Genomic DNA, 21912 nt, shown 5'->3' with positions numbered 1-21912 from the left:
TGTCTTGACCATGTCCAGTCTACTAATAAGCCCATCAAAGGCATTCTCCATTTCTGTTACAGTGGTTTTTTTGTGTGTTTTTTTGCAGTACGTGGGCCTGTCACTGTTGTGGCCTCTCCCATTTCCGGAGCACAGGCTCCTGACGCGCAGGCTCAGTGGCCATGGCTCACGGGCCCAGCCGCTCCGCGGCATGTGGGATCCTCCCAGACCGGGGCACGAACCTGCGTCCCTTGCATTGGCAGGCGGACTCTCAACCACCGCGCCACCAGGGAAGCCCCTGTTACAGTGTTTTTGATCTCTAGCATCTTTTTTTTGTTGTTTTTTAGGGTTTTCATCTCTCTGCTTACTTTGTCCTTTTGTTCTTACATGCTTTCCACTTTATCCATTAGAGCCCTTAGCACATTAATCATAGTTGTTTTATATTCCTGTTTTATAATTCCAGCATCTTTGCCATATCTGGTTTCAATGCTTGCTTTGTCTCTTCAGGTAGTTTTTTTGCTTTGTAAATATGTTGTGTTGTGGGGCCTGTAGCTTGTATATTAAATTAAGAATATTCTTAATATTAAGAACATTATGACTTGCTGAATGAGTAGGCAGGCACAAGCCATCCACATGGGGTTGGCATACTGTTCTCTTAGCATCTGAGCTTTCACTTTGGGCAAGTGCAAGCACTGGGTCATTTTGATTGAAGGCACAATGTCAGTACACTCACACAAGGGAGGAAAGTCACAAGATTTATTACTTACGATCCCAGAAGTGGGGGTGGCGTGTGCAAGAGCCTGGGAAGGGCAGTCCTCCGTCCCAGGTCACAAGTGAACAGGAGATAGAGAGCAGAGTAGCAAGCACCTATTACTTATAAAGTGTTTGGGGCAGATTTTGTTACCTTTTTCAAAATTCAACTCTAAGTGGTTATTTTAAAAGGTTCCCTGAGAAAAAGCAAGCAGGAGCTTGTGGCAGGAATCCTAAACTCAGGTCCTTATCTAACTATCTAGACTCTGGGTGTGAGCAGGGTTGTCATACTGTAAAATGCTTAGGTAGCAACTCAGAGAAGCTGTTTTCTCATCACAATTGACTCTGTGATGCCTAGGTATTAGTCTTTAGGGAAAGTCATGGGCACTGTTTAGATGGTGGAGATTTTAAAAGCTACTGGCGGGGTTTTGGTCACCCAGCACATGAAACATCTAAACAAAACAAAAATGCCACTCAGCAATATCTATAAGCAAATGGTAGTTTGAAATCCTGTCTGTAACCATCTCCCATTTTTGGGATCCAGACAAGAAAATAAATGAAAGTCCATGGATAAGATTAAGGTAGGTATTTGATTTAAAACTTGGGTGAGATTATGGAATACTTGTACCTGTTGGGCCATCTTTTGTAAATTTACCAGAATTTGTCCAGAATTATTAATATACATGTAGCAAGAGGTACCCTTTACAGTTCCCCCTTCCTTGGCCATTAGTAACCTAAATGGTTATCCAAAACCATCTGCACTAAAGAATCGTGTTGTTGTTGCATTAGGGCTGGGCTTTCATGTAACAGCCCAATGTGTTTAGCCAGGGTAGCCGACAGTTTTGTGTTTGCCTTAATAATTTGTTGTTGCATGCCTATTGTGGTGGTGCCTAACCCAGTTCCCATGCAGAATTGTCTCAGCCCTACTCCCAACATACTGGGGATGAGTACTGCAGATTTTTTACATGAGGTGGCATAAAGAGATACAGTTTGGGGATCCTATTCAGTGCTTTGTAAGGGTAGTCCCAGCGAGACTAAAGTACCTTGGTATGAACAGACAGGAGGAGGCAAATGCATTGGAGGCTGAGAAAAGGAGAAGTGCACATATGGGGAATCATGTATATATGCTGGCTGTTGGGTACTGGACCCACAGTGGACACTGACTGTTGGATTGGGGATGTCTAAGACCATGGGGATTGTGCTTCTTGGGATGAGAGGTATAGGTCGTATTCATCCATGTGGTGTCACAGGTGGAGTGTGTTAGTGCCTGGACAGATATGGGAGATTATAAAGGGCATGTGGGGGCTCCTGCCAGATGCTACATACTGTATTGCAACGTGTTGCATGGGAGCTGTTGAGCAACATAGAGAGTAGCTGGGTAAGCCACAGGGATGCATGGGATGCCTGTGTTGGGCAAATGGAGGCAGAGTCAAGAAATTAGCCAGGTAGGCCACTAACTCAGGAAGAAGCCTTTGTTGAGTTTGATAATATGTTCAGCAATTACAGCAGCCAAAAAAATGAGCACTGGTTTCTGCCCATTGCATAAAAATATTAAGACTGTGGGAGGGCTTGAATGAGAAGATTGTGAAGCCCTGAGTGCTGACAGTGGGAAAGGACCCCCTTGGGGTGGTGTAGGGAGATGACTCTGGCTGCAGTTGTGGAGGGTGTATGTGTGAGGGGGTTGGGGAGGTGCTCTGGTGGTTGTAGCATCTGTAGCCAGGGAGGGGTCCTCCCAATAGAATTTAAATTCACTAACCCTCAGTAGGTCACATAATGTGGAACAATCTAGTGTGTGTAGTGAGGGCAAGCAATTAAATGAAGCATTTAATCAGACCTCTGTAAGGTTATGAGACTCGACATGTACCTTAGCCTATCAAAATTTAAAGGTGCAGTGGAGAGCAGTCTGGCAGTCATAGTGCCACCGGACACTTGAGCAGCAAGCATAATAATAAGCAAGGGGACCTTGGGGTAAATAATATTTAACTCTACAAAATGCCACTGAAGTGGGTCATCAGCAGGGAATTTAGATAAGCATTCCATTCAGCAACCACGTCCTGGGGAGTGCTTGCCATCGTCAGCTGCCATGTCTTCCTGGTGTCACCTCCTTCTATAGTGGAAGGTTGCGGAGGTGGCATTCATGATGAAGTTGTGTCCCGCGCTGTCATGGACTGGGGCATTGTCATCAGCAGTGTTGCAGGTGAAGGGAGCCATTCTATAGTAGGTGGCTCTCCAGCTACCCAGGAGGGGAACTGAGGGGCCAAGGGGTCTAATAGGGTTGCATAAATTTCGGATGCTCTGGTTAAGGTTTGCTTGCACCATTGGGAGTGTCTGTTGGTATCTCAAATTCTCAGTAAACTTTAAGCGTCTTTGGGTGTGCCCCTCGCAAGTGATTAAGCAGTGCCGTTCTCCAAGGCATAGGAAGTCTCCATCATAAATAGTAAAGATTAGAGGCCCAAGAATATTTAGTTATACGCTCATGACAATTTAATGTTTAGTCTTGTGTTACCAGAGATGGTAACTGAGATGGTCTGAACTGCATAATCTTATCAGCCAATTAGGGTTAAAATTAGGGCAGTGTAATGGCTGGTGGCAATTAAGCATTTGTGCCCTTGGTCCCATTTAAGATAGAGGGCTTGAATTGTCCAGCTAGTATCTATACCTGGTGGTTTTTTGGGCCCAGCCCCTCTAGGGCTGACTTCCAACATACACCATCCCCCCATCCTGGGGTTCAGTTGTGGGCGAGTGCTGTGGTCTTCCAGTAACTTTCTGGTGTTGCCTCTTTGGGGTCATGGAGAAATCCCCATGACCCAGATGGCACAGAGTAGGGACAACAGTAGCAGGCATCTACATTTTATAGTTTTGTGCCTGCCTGCTGTGTGCCCCATGTGATGATTTGTTATTGGGCTCTTGTAAGTCAACATCTCATTGGCAGCCTCCTCCAGAGTGAGGTAGGGCCAGGTGCTGTGATTGTATCACTATGATGTCATCTTCTAATGTTGCTGGTGTCAACCTGAGTGCCTTTTCCCCCCTTTTGGAGTTCCATCCACACCATTCTTTCACTGGGTCCAAGGTTAATTATTTCTACTTCTTGTGGGGGGGTATAGTTAGGAGAAAGGAGCCATCCACCAAAGGCACTCACTATACATTGGAATTTCAGTGGGAATTTGCGTATCAAGTGGATAAGTGTGGTCCAGTAGTAACCTAGTGGGTCTGTGTTCCTCTAATGGGCCAGGACTATCTCTGACCAGGGTGGGTCATAGCTAACCACCCATCCCCAATCAGGTTGCAGGTGAGTATTGGAAGGCAAGATGATTGACATTTTAAAATCTGTAAGGGGACTCAAAAATGTTGGGGAAAATGTAAGTTATATTGTCCTGTGAGATGAAAGCATCAGATTTCCCCATGATAACAATCTGTCTTCCTTTGTGATTTGTAAAATTTTTTTGTGGGGATATGCTTTGACTGTTTTCTTTGTTTCTCTTCTTTATCTTTTGTGGTATTTTCTTTGTGGCTATCATGAGACTACATAAAACATGTTATGGGTATAGCATAGACAACAAAAGCAATAATGGACAGCTGGGACTATATCAAATTGAAAAGCTTTTGCACAGCAAACAATCAATAGACTGAAAAGGCAAACTATGAAATGGGAGAAAATATTTGCAAACCATGTATCTGATAAAGAGGTTAATATCCAAAATACACAGGGAACTCCTATACCACAATAGCCAAAAAAAAAAACCCAACCTGATTAAAAAATGGGCAAAGGACTTGAGTAGACATTTTTACAAAGATATCTAGCTCTCCAACAAGTACATGAAAATATGCTCAACATCGCTAATCAAAAGGGAAATGCAAATGAAAACCACAAGGAGATATCACCTCAGACGCATCAGGATGGCTACTATCAAAAAGCCAAAAGAGGGCTTCCCTGGTGGCACAATGGTTAAGAATCTGCCTGCCAATGCAGGGAACATGGGTTCAAGCCCTGGTCCGGGAAGATCCCACATGCCGTGGAGCAACTAAGCCCATGCGCCACAACTACTGAGCCTGCACTCTAGAGCCTGTGAGCCACAACTACTGAGCCCACTTGCCACAACTGCTAAAGCCTGTGTGCCCAGAGCCCATGCTCCACACAAGAGAAGCCACCGCAATGAGAAGCCCATGCATCACAATGAAGAGTACCCCCCACCACCACAATTAGAGAAAGCCCATGCACAGCAACCAAGACTCAGCGCAGACAAAAATAAATAAATAAAGTTATTTTTTTTAAAAAAACCCAAAAGATAACAAGGGTTGGAGAGGATGTGGAGAAGTTGAAACCCTTGTACATTGTTGGAGGAAATGTAAAATTGTGCAGCCACTATAGAAAACAGTATGGAGGTTTTTCAAAAAGTTAAAAATAGAATTACTATATCATCTAACAATCCTACTTCTGGGTAGATATCTAAAAGAATTGAAATCAGGATCTCAAAGAGATATCTGCACTCCCTTGTTCTTTGCAACATTATTCACAGTAGTCAAGATTTCACAATAGTCAAGATATGGAAATAACCTATATGTTTATTGATGGATGAATGGATGAAGAAAATGTGGTAAATATGTATAATGGAATATTAGCCTTTAAAAAGAAAATCCTGCCATATGCAACAACATGGATTAATATGGAGGATGTTATGCTAAGTGAAGTAAACCAGTTACAGAAGGACAACTGCATGATTCTACTTATATGGGGTTTCCAAAATAGCCAAATTCATAAAAACAGAGTAGAATGGTGATTGCCAGGGCTGTGATAAGTCGGAAGTAGGAAATTAGTGTACAGTTTCAGTTACGTAAGATAAATAAATCCTAGAGAGAGACCTATTCCCCAACATGGTGCACTTAGAAAAGTGGACCCTTTGCCAACAGGACAGATCTCATATTAAGTGTTCTTAGCACAATATACATATTAAAAAAAGAATGTAATGTGTCAAATAGATGAAAAATGTTTAAATAAATATTAGTATTTGGTATTCACTATCATATTTTTAAAAATAATGTATCATGAACAGGTAGAGCATAAGCCAGCAAAGCAGATAGTTCAGTCTTAGGAAATTTATAAACATACATTTTACATTAGCAGGAAAACTGTAGTTATTTCAGTAGGTTCCAAAAAGGTATTTGGGAATAAAAATAAAAAGTAAAAATCTGTTCTCAATTAAGAATACTTCTCTAAATTAGAGTAGAGCAATAGTGCCTCAGTATAATAAAGAATATGTATTTGAAATTAGCAATCAGCATAGTCAAAGGTCATATACTTTTTTTATACATATAAAACATTTGTGAGTGATGTTACCATAAATGGTCAAGTAGGGAACTCCAGGGCTCCATTTCTGCACAAAAAGAACTAATAAGCTGGCAAAATCTGTCAGAACCAACTTTTGTAGATCTCTGGAATCTAGTTAGAACTTTAAAAAAAAATAGGGAATGATTACTAAAGTAAAGAGCTGTTGTACTATAGTAGGAGAGCATTGACTGAGGTATCTTAAATCGTAGCTTTGATGATGACAGACCACACTCCTAATACAGGTTAATAGTTACAGAGGGCACAATACAAACCTTATTCTTAAAAAATTGTTATCGAGTGTTTCAACCTGTCTGACAGCTCCCTGAAGGACTAGTGCAGGAACTTCCCTTTGCTTTACTCAACTAAAAGCTTTCCCAAGGCTGAGGCAGCTTCCCTGCCAGTGTTTGACAAAAGCATTTAATGGCCAAAGCATCGGCTGCAGCAACCTGGGTCTTGGTATAACAATCAAGGTAAACAATAGGCACACTGAAAAGCTTGGGAAGGAAGCAGTTGAGAAAGGAGGTAGATACATGGGGAATAGGACTTTTTAAAGGTCCTGCTTATACTGGGGAATTTAGGAGGCCATGTGCGTGCCCAGAGCTCGACTCATTCTCAGCAAAGGCCTAAGAAGACCTTAAGCTTTCACCTCTGGCCGACCTTTCAGGCTTTGCATTGCACAAGCTATAAGTGAAGGCTGAAGGACCTGTCTAACTAAGTGTTGGAATGCTTCCACATAGAGAAAATCAGAACAGATTGGGAGAAGTTGTTTTCTGTTTTCTTTTTCTTTTTTGGCTGCAGGTGTTTAACGAAACTGTCAAAATAATAGCTGACAGTTAAGCTAAGAGAACACAGACTTCAGTGCCACGCACAACAAAGAATACAAACTTTTTACAAAAGTAGTTCAGAAAAGTATCAAAGAGACAAACAATAACCCACAACAAGCAGCAACACCAAACTCCAGGTAGGGGGGAGAATCTGGTATCCAGAGTTTCCAGACTATATTTGATATGTCCAGTTTTCAACAAATTATGAAACACTTAAAGAAACAAGATATGGCTCTTGTCAGGAGGAGAAATACAGTTTACAGTAACACTACACAGGGATTAAGTCACATATAACTTATATTCAGTTCTCCATTTCTGTGATATTTTTTCCCCATATGTGGATTCAACCAACCACAAACCACGATGTACTGTAGTATTTACTATTGCAAAATATCCACATATAAGTGGACCCTCACAGTTCAAATCCAAGTTGTTCAAAGGTCAACTGTAATTAATAAAAACTGTCCGTGAGGAAGCCCAGGAATTATAAGAAAAAGATTTTAGATCAGCTGTCTTAAATGTGCTCAAAGAGCTAAAGAAAGCTATGGTCAACAATCTAAAGAAAACCAAGAAAAGGATGTGTCACCAAATAGAGATGTCAAAAAAGGGATAGCAATTAGAAAAAGGATCCAAATTCAAATTCTGGAGCTGAAAGTACAATAACTGAAATGAAAAGTCCAACTAGAAGGACACATTTGAGCAGGTCAAACAAAGAATCAGTGAACTTGAAAATAGGTCAGTTGAGATTATCAAGTTTGAAAGCCCAGAAGGAGAAAAGAATGAAGAAAAATTAACGGAGCCATGAGGTACCACCAGCATACCAAAATGTGTATAATGGAAGTCCTAGGGTGAGAGAAAAGAGAAATGGACAGAAATAATACTTGATGAAGTAATTGTTGAAAACTTTACAAATTTGATGGAAAACATGCATATATACATCCAAGAAACTTAGTGAACTTCAAGCAGGAAAAACTGAAAGAGTTCCACACTGAGACACATTACAGTTGGTCCTTGAACAATGCGGAGGTTAGGGACTCCGACCCCCCCCTCCCCCAACCCCCACCAGTACAGCTGAAAATTCACATAAAACTTTACAGTCATCTCTCCGTATCCATGGTTCTGTATCCTCTGATTTAACCAACTGCAGGTCGTTTAGTGCTGTAGTACATATTTATTGAAAAACATCTATGTATGAGCGGTTCTGCATAGTTCAAGACTCGTGTTGTTCAGGGGTCAAGTGAATAGTCAAATTGTTGAAAACCAAAGACAGGAAATCTTGAAAGCAGCAATAGAGAAGCAACTCATCACTTATAAGGGATCTTCAATAAGATTAGCAGTCAACTTCTCTTTAGAAACCTAAGAGGGCTAAAGGAAGTGGGTTGATATATTTAAAGTGCTGAAGGAAAAAACTGCCAACCAAGAATTCTACATCCGGCAAAACTATCTTTAAAAATATATGAGAATTTAAGACCAGATAAATGTTAACTTAGGAAGTTTGGCATGCAAAAAATGCTACAGCAAGTCAGTCATCCAGGTGAAATGAAAGGACACTAGACATCAACTCAAAGCCATGTGAAGAAATAAAGAACAATGGTACCACTTCAAACCTACTAGGATAGCTGTATTTAAAAAATGGAAAATAAAAAGTCTTGGCAAGGATATGGAAAAATTGGAACCCTTGTACATTGCTGGTGGGAGTGTAAAATAGTGCAGTCACTGTGGAAACCAGTTTTGCGGTTCCTCAAATAGTTAAACATAGAGTAACAAATAATAATAGTGTGGCATAATGGCCCAGCAATTCCACTACTAGGTGTATACCCAAAAGAATTGAAAACAGGTGTTCAAACAAAAAATTGTACATAAGTTTTCATAATAGCACTGTTCACAAAAGCCAAAAGTTGGAAATAGCTAAATGTCCATCAATTAATGAATAGATAAAGAATGTGTGGTATATCCAATACAATGGAATATTATTCAGCCATAAATAGCAATGAATTTCTGATACATGCTACAGTATAGGTGAACCTTGAAAGCATTATGCTGAGTGAAAGAATCCAGATATGAAAGGTCACATATTATTCCATTTATATGAAATATCCAGAATAGGTAAATTAACAGAAGCAGAAAGCTTATTAATAGTTGGCGAATGTTGAGCAGAGAGGGGAGAAGGGGTAGCTGCTTAATGGATATGGGTTTCATTTTGGGTTGATAAACCTTTTGAAACTAGATAGAGGTGATGGTTATGTACTGGATAGAGGTGGTCTAAATGCTAACAAGTTATATGCATTAAAATGGTTAGCTTCATGTTATGTGAATTTTACCTTTATAAAACATTTGCATATAAGTTGACTAATATGTTTTTATATTCTGTCTCTGATCTTTTGTGTGTGTTGTGCTTGCTTTTACATTAAACATTCTTCCGAAAGAATGTATTTTACAGAGCTGTAAAATATCCACACGCATACAAAGTATTGTTGCTTAGACTTACTGTTGTTTAGAATATAAATAATGAAGTTCGCATCCCGGTAGGTTTAGGGTTGATTTTAAATGTATAGCAAGATTTTCAAGTTTTTCCAGAAAACATTTTAAAAGAAGACTTAGCATACCCATTGGTTCTAGTGCAGGTAGAAATTGCTTTAACTGTTGTAGTTTTTGGGGTCTTTTTAAGTTTTGACTTTGAGGTCCTAAAATATAAAATTATGAACAACTTAGACAATTAATCCTGTCAAGTAATTCCATGGTAGTTTATAGATTTTTCTAAAATTTTACACTCAAGCTTAAAATAACCCTTATTTATTTTTAAAACATTTGTTTCCAAAAAAAAAAAAACCATTTGTTTCCATAAATTTATTGATTTTCAAGGGAGTTTTAAAAATAATTTTTATTTTTTTAAAAGCTTTACTTACTTATTAATTAATTAATTAATTAATTAACTTATTTGTCTGCACTGTGTGGCTTGTGGGATCTCAGCTCCCCAAGCAGGGATTGAACCAGGGCCCTCGGCAGTGAGAGCGTAGAGTCCTAACCACTGGACTGCGAGGCTGTTACCTCAAGGGAGTTTTGCATGAAATAGTAATCCATGTTTCATTTCTTTGTAGAGAGTAGATTTTTACTTTTAGTGCTAGATGACTGTGTATGTGTGGCTGTGTGTGTGCGTGTACATGTGCATGTGTGTGTTTAGTTTTGTTTGTTTTATGTGACAGGGAGGAACTATTATTTCCTTTCTGGTTTGTTACATGAAGTCTGTGACTTGTGATATTAAGCTGAGCAATGAGTGAATAATCTGACAAAACGCAAGTAGCTCTGTTAGGTGAAAATTTTAATTAAGAAATAGTCTGGAAATTCATAAAGGACATATCAGCTAAAAGTACTTTTGTAACAGCTTTATCTCACTACAATTTATATACAGTAACATTCACCCATTTAAAATATATAATTCAGTCGTTTTTACTTTATTTACAGAATTGGCCAATAACTAAATTTTAGAACATTTTTACCATTCTACCCCTCCACCTCCATTCCCTTAGCCCTAGACAACCAATAATCTACTTTCTCTCCTTATGGATTTGCCTATTCTGGATGTTTCATATAAATGGAATCATTTAATATGTGATCTTTTGTGACTGCCTTCTTTTTTACTTAGCATAGTATTTTCAAGATTCATCCATGTTGCATAGTAGCATGAATCAGTACTTCAGTACTTTTGATTGCCAGATAATATACCATTGTATAGATATATTGTATTTTATTTATCCATTCACCAGTTGATAGACATGTTGTTCCACTTTTTGGCCATTGTGAATAGTGCTGCTATAAACATAAGTGTACAAGGTTTTGAATGGACATGTTTTCCTATCTCTTGGCTATATATACCTAGAAGTGGAATTGCTAGGACATACGATAACTCTATGTTTAACATCTTAAGGAACTGCCATACTGTCTTTCAAAAGTAACTGTACCAGGGCTTCCCTGGTGGCGCAGTGGTTGAGTCCGCCTGCCGATGCAGGGGACACAGGTTCATGCCCCGGTCTGGGAAGATCCCACATGCCGCGGAGCGGCTAGTCCCGTGAGCCATGGCCGCTGAGCCTGCGCGTCCGCAGCCTGTGCTCCGCAACGGGAGAGGCCACAGCAGGGAGAGGCCTGCGTACCGCAAAAAAAAAAAAAAAAAAAGTGTACCATTTTACATTCCCACCAACAGTGTATGAGGGTTCTAGTTTCTCATACTAGAAAACCTTTTCAATGTCACTATTTTCTGCCTTTTTGATTATAGTTATTCTGATGGGTATGAAGTGGTGTCTCATCTTGTTTTTAATTTATTTTCCTAATGATTAATGATACTGAATGTCTTTTCATGTGGTTATTTGTCATTTATCTTCTTTGCAGAAACATCTCTATTCAGATCTTTTGTCCATTTTAAAATTTAATTGTCTTTTTACTGTTGAATTGTAATTCTTTGTATATTCTGAATATTAGATTCTTATCAGATATATTACTTGTACGTATTTTCTCAGATTCTTTATACTGTCATTTCACTTTCTTGATGGTGACCTTTGAAGCACAAGTTTTTAATTTTTTTATAAATTTATTTATTTATCTTTGGCTGCGTTGGGTCTTCATTGCTGCATGCGGGCTTTCTCTAGTTGTGGCAGACGGGGGCTACTCTTCATTGCAGTGCGCGGGCTTCTCATTATGATGGCTTCTCTTGTTGTGGAGCACAGTCTCTAGGTGCGCAGACTTCAGTAGTTGTGGCACACAGGCTCAGTAGTTGTGGCTCATGGACCTTAAGAGCTTAGGCTCAGTAGTTGTGGCACATGGGCTTAGTTGCTCCACGGCATGTGGAATCTTCCAGGACCAGGGCTCGAGCCTGTGTCCCCTACATTGGCAGGCGGATTCTTAACCACTGCGCCACCAGGGAAGTCCTACAAGTTTTTTATTTTGACAAAGTCCAAATTATACTTCTCTTTTATTGCTTGTGCTTTTGGTGTCATATTAAGAGACCATGGCATAACCCACAGTCACAAAAATTCATCATTATCTTCAAAGAGATTTAGTTTTAGTTCTTATATCTAGGTCTGTGATCCCCTTTGAGGCAATTTTAAATTATTTTTATTTTTAAAAATTGTGCTAAAATAATACATAACAAAATTTATCATCTTAACCATTTTTAACTCTGAAGTTGAATGGTGTTAACTGTGTTAACATGGTTGTCAACCAATCTTCAGGACTCTTTTTCTTATAAAACTGAAACTCTATATCCAGTAAACCACGATCTCCTATCCCCGCCTCTTCTCCAACCCCTGGCAACCACCATTCTAAATTGTCTCTGAATTTGATTCTTTTAGGTAGCTCCATAAAAGTGGAATCATACAGTATTTTTCTTTTTGTGACCAACTTATTTTGCTTAAATTGCGTCCTCAAAGTTCATCCATGTTGTAGCATGTGTCAGAGTTTCCTTCCTTTTTAAGGCTGAATAATATTCCATTGTATGTATGTACCACATTTGTTTATCCATTCATCCATCAGTGGCCACTTGAGTTGCTTCCACCTTTTGGCTCTTGTGAATAGTGCTGCTGTGAATATGAGCATATAAATATATCTCCTTGAGACCCTGCTTTTAAATTCTTTTGGTATAGACCCAGAAGTGGAATTGCTAGATCATATGGTCATTCTATTTTTATGTTTTTGTGGAACTGCCATACAGTTTTCGATAGCAGCCATACCATTTTACATTACCATCAATAGTGCATAAGGATTTAAATTTTTTCACATTCTCACCAACACTTAATACTTTCTGTGTTTTTTTTTTTTTTTTTTTTTCCGGTATGTGGGCCTCTCACTGTTGTGGCCTCTCCCGCTGCGGAGCACAGGCTCCGACGCGCAGGCTCAGCGGCCATGACTCATGGGCCCAGCCGCTCCATGGCATGTGGGATCTTCCCGGACCGGAGCACGAACCCATGTCCCCTGCATCGGCAGGTGGACTCTCAACCACTGTGCCACCAGGGAAGCCCTGTTTTTTTTTTTTTTATAATGGCCATGCCAGGTATGAAGTGACAACTTATTGTGCTTTTGATTTGCATTTTGCTGATGATTATTGATTTGAACAACTTTTCATGGACTTGTTGACCAGGTATGTATCTTCTTTGGAGAAATGTCTATTCAAGACCTCTACCCATTTTTGAATTGGGTTGTTTTTTTGTTTGAATTGTAAGAATTCTTTATATATTCTAGATATTAACCCTTTATCAGATATATGATTTGCAGATACTTTTCCCCATTCTGTAGGTTGCCTTTTAGCTCTCTTGATTGTACATTTTGATAGAGTTTTAAGTTTTGATGTCTAATTTATATATTTTTACTTTTTAAATTTATTATTTTATTTTCCAGTTTTTATTTTTCCTACTGAAGTGAATCAAAAGAGTTAATCTGAGTTCCTGTGAAACCCTTTACCACTGAATGCTGTGATGGATTTAAACTCAAATTTGTAAATTTCCTTGTTAAAACTAAATTATATATGAAGGATTCAAATTGTACCTGTCTTTATTTTAATCTAGAGATCTTTAATATTTCAAATTCACTGAAAAATTCCCAAACCAGAGCTTATGTAATTAAGATTTCTCTCTTTAAATAAACAACAAAAGTATTAACATTAGGTTTCTTTGAGAAGGGTCTTTCACTGATTATATGCACCTGTATTTTTTTTTAATTTGGTGTGTATTTTTTTAAATTAATTTTTATTGGAGTATAGCTGCTTTACAATGTTGTTTTAGTTTCTTGTTGTGCAGCAAAGTGAATCAGATATATATATATATATATATATATATATATATATATACACACACACACACACACTCTTTTTTAGATTTCTGTCCCATTTAGGTAACCACAGAGCATTGAGTAGAGTTCCCTGCACTATACAGTAGGTTCTCGTTAGTTATCAATTTTATACATAGTAGTGTTTTTATGTCAGTCCCAATCTCCCAGTTCATCCCACCTCCCCCTTCACTCCTTGGTAACCATACGTTTGTTCTCTACATCTGTGACTCTATTTCTGCTTTGCAAATAAGTATTTTGAGTTTATTTTTGTGTATGGTGTTAGGGGGTGTTCTGATTCAATGCAATCCCTATCAAATTACCAAGGACATTTTTCACAGAATTAGAACAAAAAATTTTACACTTTTTATGGAAACACAAGACCCCAAATAGTGGAAGCAATCTTGAGAAAGATGAACAGAGCTAGAGGAATTAGGCTCCCTGACTTCAGACTATACAACAAAGCTACAGTAATCAAAACAGTATGGTACTGGCCCCAAAACAGAAATATAGGTCATTGGAACTACTGATTTTCTAGAAAGTCCAGAAATAAACCCATGCAGCTATGGCCACCTAATCTATGACAAAGGAGGCAAAAATATACAGTGGAGAAAAGACAGTCTCTTCAATAAGTCGTGCTGGGAAAACTGGACAACTACATATATATTTTTTTATTTTTGTCGCCTGTCCCCTTAGAGGCATTTTTTAATATATGGAGTGCAAATTCATTCTTTTACACTTTACATTCTTTTAGTTGTCCCAGCAATGTTTGCTGAAAAGACTATTCTTTCCCTATGAATTTTCTTGGTCTTTTTGTCAATTCATCATAAATGTTAGTGTTTATTTCTGGACTGTCAGTTCTATTCTCTTGATCTATATATCTGTTCCTGTGCCAGTACCACCCTGTTTTGATTACTGTAGCTGTGTGATAAGTTTTGAAATCAGAACTTGAGTCCTCCAGCTTTGTTCATCATTTTCCAGATTGATTTGGCTACAGTGGGTCCCTTGAATTTCTGTATGAACTTTGGGATCTGCTTGTCAATTTTTGCAAAGAAAAAATGCCAGTTGGGGGCTTCCCTGGTGGCGCAGTGGTTGAGAGTCCGTCTGCCTATGCAGGGGACACGGGTTCGTGCCCTGGTCCGGGAAGATCCCACATGCCGTGGAGTGCCTGGGCCCGTGAGCCATGGCCGTTGAGCCTGCACGTCTCCGCAGCGGGAGAGGCCACAACAGTGAGAGGCCCACATACCGCAAAAAAAAAAAAGCCACTTGGCATTTTGTTAGGAATTGCCTTGAATCTGTAGATCAATATGGGAATATTGCCATCTTAACAATATTAAGTCTTCCTATCCATTGGACCAGTTTACCATTTATTCTGATCCTCTGTAATTTCAGTAATGTTTTGTGGTGTACTAGTTTTATTTATTTATTTATTTTGATAAATATATTCTTAAGTATTTTATTCTTATGCTGTTGTGAATGGAATTGTTCTATTTCATTTTTGGATTGTTCACTGTGTATGGAAATGCAGTTGATTTTTGTCTGTTGAGCTCACATCCTAAACTTTAATGAACTTGCTTATTAGTCCTAGTTGGTTTTTTATGATTTCCTTGCTATTTTCTGTGCAGAAGATCTTGTCATCTGCAAATAGAGGTACTTCTTCCTCTCCTTTTTGGACTTCTTTAAGTTGCTTTCTAGATTGCCCTGGCTAGAACCTCCAGATGATAAGAGGAAGTATGGCCATACTTGTGTTGGTCTTATCCTAAGGAAAAAGCATCTGATCTTTCACTATTTAGTATAATGTTAGCTGTGCATGTTTTGTAAATGCCGTTCATCTGTTTGAGGAAGTCCCTTTCATTTATAGTTTACTGAGTGATTTTATCATTAAAGAGTGTTGAATTTTAAAAAAAAGTGTTGGATTTTGTTGAGTTAAATAGTAGCTTTTAACATGTGATACATTGTTGGGATATAAGATAAGTTTTTATGGTTTATCTGGAAAAGGTTATATGAAAATACTAAAATTTATTTGCCAAATACCAAAGCTATAAGAATTTTTTAAATGGAAAAGTTATTTGAAAGCTGTTTATAATTATTATAAAGCTTGAAAGAGGTGATGGAAGGCTGTAGGGTTTGGAGTGTTCCAAAGAATTGTAAGACACAGATTATTGGAAAGGAGGAAAAAATGTCTTTTGGGATGAATATAAATCTAATCATGCCCTGCTTTAAGAGGCTGGACTAAGTTTATGATTCTTAGTCATTGGAGTATTTATTTCCAATTGGAATATTTATTTCCCAGTGATATGTCAGGCAGTGTCAGGGTAATAAGAAGCCATGGAATAAATATCACATTTTTAAAGTGTTTTTTTGTCCAGTGGTGTTTAATTAGTTTGTTGGCTTTTTAAAAATATAAACATTTTACTTTGAAGTAATTGTAGATTCCCATAAAGTAGTAAGAAATAATATAGAATGATTGCTTTTCCCCTTTACCTAGTTTCCAACAATGATGACGTCTTGCAAATCTGTAACAATATATCACAACCACGATAATGACATTGATACAGTCAGGCTACTTAATGTTTACACCACAGCAAGGGTCCCTTATGTTGCCCTGTAATAGCTACATCCACTTCTCTCTTATTCCCATTCCTTTCTTAACCCCCGGCAACCATTAATCTAGTTTCTATTTCTATAATTTTGTCATTTTAAGACTCGTATAGATGAAATCATACAGTGTGCAGTCATTTAGTATTGGCTTTTTTTCACTCAGCATAATTCTCTGCAGAATATTCAATATCAACAGTCTGTTCATTTTTATTGATGTGTAGTATTGTATGGTATGGATGTACTACAATTTGTTTAAATATGTACCTGTTGAATGACAACTTGGTAGTTTTCTAGTTCGCTATTACAAATAAAGCTGCTATAGACATTCCTCTGCAGCTTTTTGATGAACATAGGTCTTTATTACTATTGCTGGGTCATATGGTAATTGCATGTTTTAAATTTTTGAGAACTTCCACACCATTTGTACTGTTTGATGTTTGTACCATTTTACATTCCCACCGGTAATGTGTGAGTGATCTCATTACTCCACAGCCACACCAGCATTTGATGTTGTCATTATTTTTTTTTAGATTTATTTATTCTATTTTTATTATTTATGTTTTGGCTGCGTTGGGTCTTCGTTGCTGCACGGGCTTTCTCTAGTTGCAGCGAGCAGGGGCTACTCTTCATTGTGGTGTGTGGGCTTCTCATTGTGGTGGCTTCTCTTGTTGCAGAGCGCGGGCTCTAGGCTCATGGGCTCTAGAGCACAGGCTCAGTAGTTGTGGCTCATGGGCTCTAGAGCACAGGCTCAGTAGTTGTGGCTCACAGGCTCTAGAGCACAGGCTCAGTAGTTGTGTTGCACGGGCTTAGTTGCTCTATGGCATGTGGGATCTTCCCAGACCAGGGCTGAAACCCATGTTGGCAGGCGGATTCTTAATCACTGCGCCACCAGGGAAGTCCTGTCGTTATTTTTTATTTTAGCCATTCTCTGATAGGTGTGTTGTGATATTTCATTGTGGTTTTAATTTCCATTTCCTTAATGATTAATGGTGTTGAACATCTTTTCATGCCCTTATTTCCCATCTCTGTCCTGTTCAGTGAAATGTATATGTTTTTGCCCCTTTTGGGGGACTAGATTGTTTTAAAATTTTTTTTTTTTTTACTCCTCAATTTTGAGAGTTCTTTGTAAATTTTTTATTGGATATGAGATTTGCAAATCTTTTCTTCCAGTCTGCAGCTGGGAGAGAGAGAGGCACCTCATTATTGTTAAGTGGGAATGAAAGCTGTCTCCCCATGTCGTCTCTACTGACATCACAGGGAGGGGTAGCTCATTACTAGCACTAGCCATCAGGGTTGAAAATAGTTCTGGGATCTTGCTTGACCATCTCTAATTCCACACTGGCCTGGATGTTGGGGTTCCTTATTAGAGTTTTGAAAGGATAGATCTCAAGCTCCTCCCTTGGCTTTTGCTGGTGTGAGTGTGGGTGAGGCCACAGTGTTTTTCTGTGATGTTTGGCTGGAAGAGAGCAGTTATTGTCTAAAGGTTTTGTGTCTTGCTAAACTTTACCTTTGCTTGTTTTTTAGCTAATGAGAGCAGGTTTTTGTCAGAGCTTTTGTGCTGTTTGTGCTCTTCTGTGCTCTTTGTTCATGGGTCGCTGTCTTCACCTCCAAGTCTGGGATATTTGAAGTAAAAAGAAAACCCAGGGATCTCACTACCTTGTTACTCCTCAGGTCCCAAGGTCCCTAGCCAGTCTGCCTTTTCCTCTACACCTTTCAGATTCTTTTTAAGTTTGTTGTATATATAATATCCAGGATTTTTAGTTCTGCTTAGCAGGAGGAATAGGGAAAAGTACATCTCCTCCATTATGTGACAAATGGCACCATAATTTAAAATATTTTTCTATGAAATCAAATGTGGCACTAAAGTTAAATAGAATGCCAGGTTATAACTTTATAGGTAAAACACCGAAATCTCAAAGAAATGTTATATTTATCTTTAAGCACTGATCCTATACCCCAGAAAGAGGTACTAGTTCTTTTTCCTATTGTTAATGTTAAATATTAGGTTGTAGGCCAAGCTTCTGTAACAAAGAGACTCAAATACAGTGGCTCAAATAAGGTAGAACTGTATTTTTCTCCAGGGTAGGAAAGAAAGCTCTGCTTCTTGAGGTCTTCTGAGGAACCAAACTGGGTGGGCCGCTGAGCCATCCTTACATTTGGCTTCCCAAGATTGTTCTAGACATCACCATTTTCAGTTGGCAAAGGTAATGGTGATGGTAATGATGGTTGGGGTAGGGAAACATAGAGGTCAGGAACTTGATTTTTTTAAGGGCAGGAACCAGAAATTGTATTTACTGCTTTTGCTCACATCCCATTGGCCTACACCTAGTCACATGGTCACATCTGGCTGCAGAAGAAACTGGAAATGTCTCTGCTGGCAGTCATGTGACCAGCAGAAGTTGGGGTAAGGGACCTCTGTTACTAGAACAAAAAAGGTGAGTAGTAGTCTTTGCTTTTGTTACTTCAGTGAAAATTTTTAGAAGAAATTAACTGTGTGGTCTTATTTATCATGAGCCATTTTATTCTATAGTTAGCTGTATTTTTCTTTTTGTGTTCTTACCTGTTTCATTATAAAAGATCAACATTACCTTCATGGTCAGATCTTAGCCTAGATAGGAATCTAATTTTTATATAACTATTTGGACTACGTCAAGTAAGAACTTGTTTATATCTTCTAGGGTTTACAGAGTCCACAGGGGATAGAATGCAAGCCAGAAGCTGTATGTAGTCACATTATTATTGAGAGCCATGAAAAAGGATGTTTCAGGACTCTAACAGCTGAACGGCCACAATTGGACAGCCACCCTTGTGTTTTCAGATCTGCTGAACCCTCAGAAATGATCAGAGGACAACGGAGCCCATCATCATGGACAACCGGGCACATCAACCTTGCCAAGTCACTGGACCAGAACAACTCCCATTTCAAAGTTTGGAATTCATTGCAGTTACAAAGTCATTCCCCATTTCAAAACTTTATAGGTGATGACTTGAAAATTAGCAAGGGTCTTCGAATGCCATTCCGTGAAAAGTTGGACCCTTGGCTATCAGAATTAGTAGAACCTGCTTGTATGCCACCTGAAGAAATGGATTGTCAGTCGTCATCACAAATGCTGCCCCCAGAACCCATGAAAAAGTTTACTACCTCCATCATTTTCTCATCTCACCGACATTCTAAATGCTTTTCAGATTCCTCTTTTCTTAAGGTTGGTGTTACTGAAGGTAGCCAGTGTACTGGAGCATCTGTGGGGCTAGTTAGTTCTCATATCACTGAAGAGCAAAATCCTACTAGAGATCTAAAAGAGAAAACCTCTTCCCCTTCATCATTTAAAATCATTAGTCAGTCACCAGATAAAGCTGTGACTATTTTAGCAGAAAATAGTAGGCAAAGCCAAAAATTATCTGTTGCATATTCTCACCAAGAAGAAAAACCCTTAGAAAGATCAGATTTTAAAGGCAGTCATTCTAAGCCCAGTACCAGTGCAAATGATAGCAATTTCAAGGAAGTTCATTTTTCTGATAACGATACTCTCATTAACATGGGCAGACCCAGTTCCACACTAGGAGTAAAAGAGAAGAATGTAACTATAACTCCAGATCTTCCTTCGAACATTTTTCTTGAACAAGAGCTCTTTGAACAAAGCAAAGCCTCACATGCAGATCACCGTGTGAGAAAACACAATTCTCCCCCTCCTCAACATCAGGATTATGTAGCTGCAAATCTCCCTTGTCGTGTTTTTCTTGAAAAACGAGAACTCTTTAAACAAAGCAAGACCCAACATAAAGATAATCAGTTGAGAGAAAACCACTCTCCCCTTCCTCAAAGTCAGGATTATATAGCTTCAGACCTTCCTTCTCGCATTTTTCTTGAACAACGTCAGCTCTTTGAACAAAGCAAAGCCCCAGATGTAGATCACCACATGGGAGAACACCATTCTTCCTTTCCTCAAGGTCAGGATTATATAGTAGAAAAGAATAATGAACATGAGCCTAAATTACACATTTCTGATATGATAAATGTTGAAGGCAAATTCAGTGATGTGGCCTCCCCATCAGCCCCAAATCAATGTACAGTAGTAACATCTGCATCTACTCCACCTTCAAATAGAAAAGCACTTTCTTGTGTTCGTATAACTCTTTGTCCCAAGACTCCTTCCAAGTTGGATAGTGGAACCTTAGATAAAAGATTTCATTCATTGGATCCTGCCTCTAAAACAAGGATGAATAGTGAGTTTAACTCTGACCTACAGACTATATCTTCAGAATCATTGGAACCAACCTCCAAATTATTGACCAGTAAACCTGTAGCACAGGATCAAGAATCTTTAGGTTTTCTAGGACCTAAATCTTCACCGGACTTCCAAGTCGTACAGTCTCCTCTTCCAGATAGTGATATTATTTCCCAGGACTTGAAAACCATACCTTTTCAGAATAACCAGATAGTAACCTCAAGGCAAACACAAGTGAACATTTCAGATTTGGAAGGATATTCCAATCCAGAAGGGACTCCAGTATCTGCAGTTCGGTGAGTCTCATTGTGATTACAAGCAAGCTGATGGAATTTATGATAAAGGGTTTAAAATACTTAAGCAAATGTAAGTTCTTGGGGGAGAGGCAGTATGATTTCTCTTAGGGGAGGTTGTATCTGCCTAAGCTAGAATTCTGTCAAGGAATAAACACCTAACTAAGAGAAAACACCTGAGAGTAATGTATTTATACTCTCAAAGAGCTTTTGGAAAACGACTTGACATCAAGTATTTTAAAACACTGAATTACTCCAAGAAGAATCTTTGATCATTGAGTGGTACAATTTACTAATTCCTTATTTATTACATTGGAAATATGCTGAAGACCAGGCTTTGCTCCCTCTCCTCTCTTTGTTTCCATTTCATGATTCCCCTCAAATATTTAGTACTTAGAATGAAAAAAGTGAAATTTCCTGGCAGACATCACTTCAGCCAAGTTGTCAAGGTTAACATCACCAGTAATGCACGTCAACCTAATGTGGTCCCTGATGTGATGCCTTATTACTTCACAATGATTGTAGGAATGGAAACCCAATTCAGGGATAAATGCATTAGATTTATACTATTCAGATTGATTTTAAGACTGTCATTGATTCAGTTTTACATTAGTGAGTCTTTTACCATATGGCTAAACGAATTACTGTCTGTGTTTAATGTTTCCACCTTATAGTTGAGAAGGTAGTATTTCAGAGTGGAGAGCACTGGCCTTACAAAGAGGGAAAAAATGTGTAATCGACATCGGCATGTGGTAGTCATGGCAGTGAGGGACTTAAATATGTTATCTCATTTAATACTTGTGATAACCCTATGAGGTAGGTGGTGGTATCCTTATTTGCCCTCTGGGAAACTGAGACACTGACATTGCTATCAAGCAAACCTCATTGTCTCAAATAATGCAGTCTGTTCAGTCTAAGCAAGAGCTTGTTCACCACGTGGTACTGTCTCTCCCGAATCCTAAACCGTACTTAAACTATTCTATCAACTGTCCTCTTGGACAAGTCATTTAATATCTTTGGCACTCATATATGGATGACTGATGGAAGGAAAGGGTTGGAAAGCTTAAAGGTCCATTATAGCTTGAAAAATTAGTGGTTGAGAA

The 21912-nt window shown here is 38.7% G+C and overlaps 1 protein-coding gene across 10 annotated transcripts in view; it reads left to right on the top strand.

The window, feature by feature from the left end:
• ALMS1 (ALMS1 centrosome and basal body associated protein) overlaps nt 1–21912 on the top strand; it is a 229005-nt gene that overhangs the window by 95529 nt on the left and 111564 nt on the right. For all 10 annotated transcript variants that reach the window (XR_004475344.2, XR_004475343.2, XR_004475345.2 and 7 more), the window contains one exon: nt 18969–20812. Coding sequence is in view for 7 of the 10 variants with exons in the window: in XM_033400506.2 (XP_033256397.2) it covers nt 18969–20812 (1844 nt within the window). In the remaining 3 variants the exon portion in view is untranslated. The remainder of the gene's footprint in view (nt 1–18968; nt 20813–21912) is intronic.

This window comes from Orcinus orca, chromosome 13 (assembly GCF_937001465.1).
Source record: "Orcinus orca chromosome 13, mOrcOrc1.1, whole genome shotgun sequence".
Lineage (NCBI taxonomy): Eukaryota > Metazoa > Chordata > Mammalia > Artiodactyla > Delphinidae > Orcinus > Orcinus orca.
This window is presented reverse-complemented; position numbering and strand designations above follow the sequence as displayed.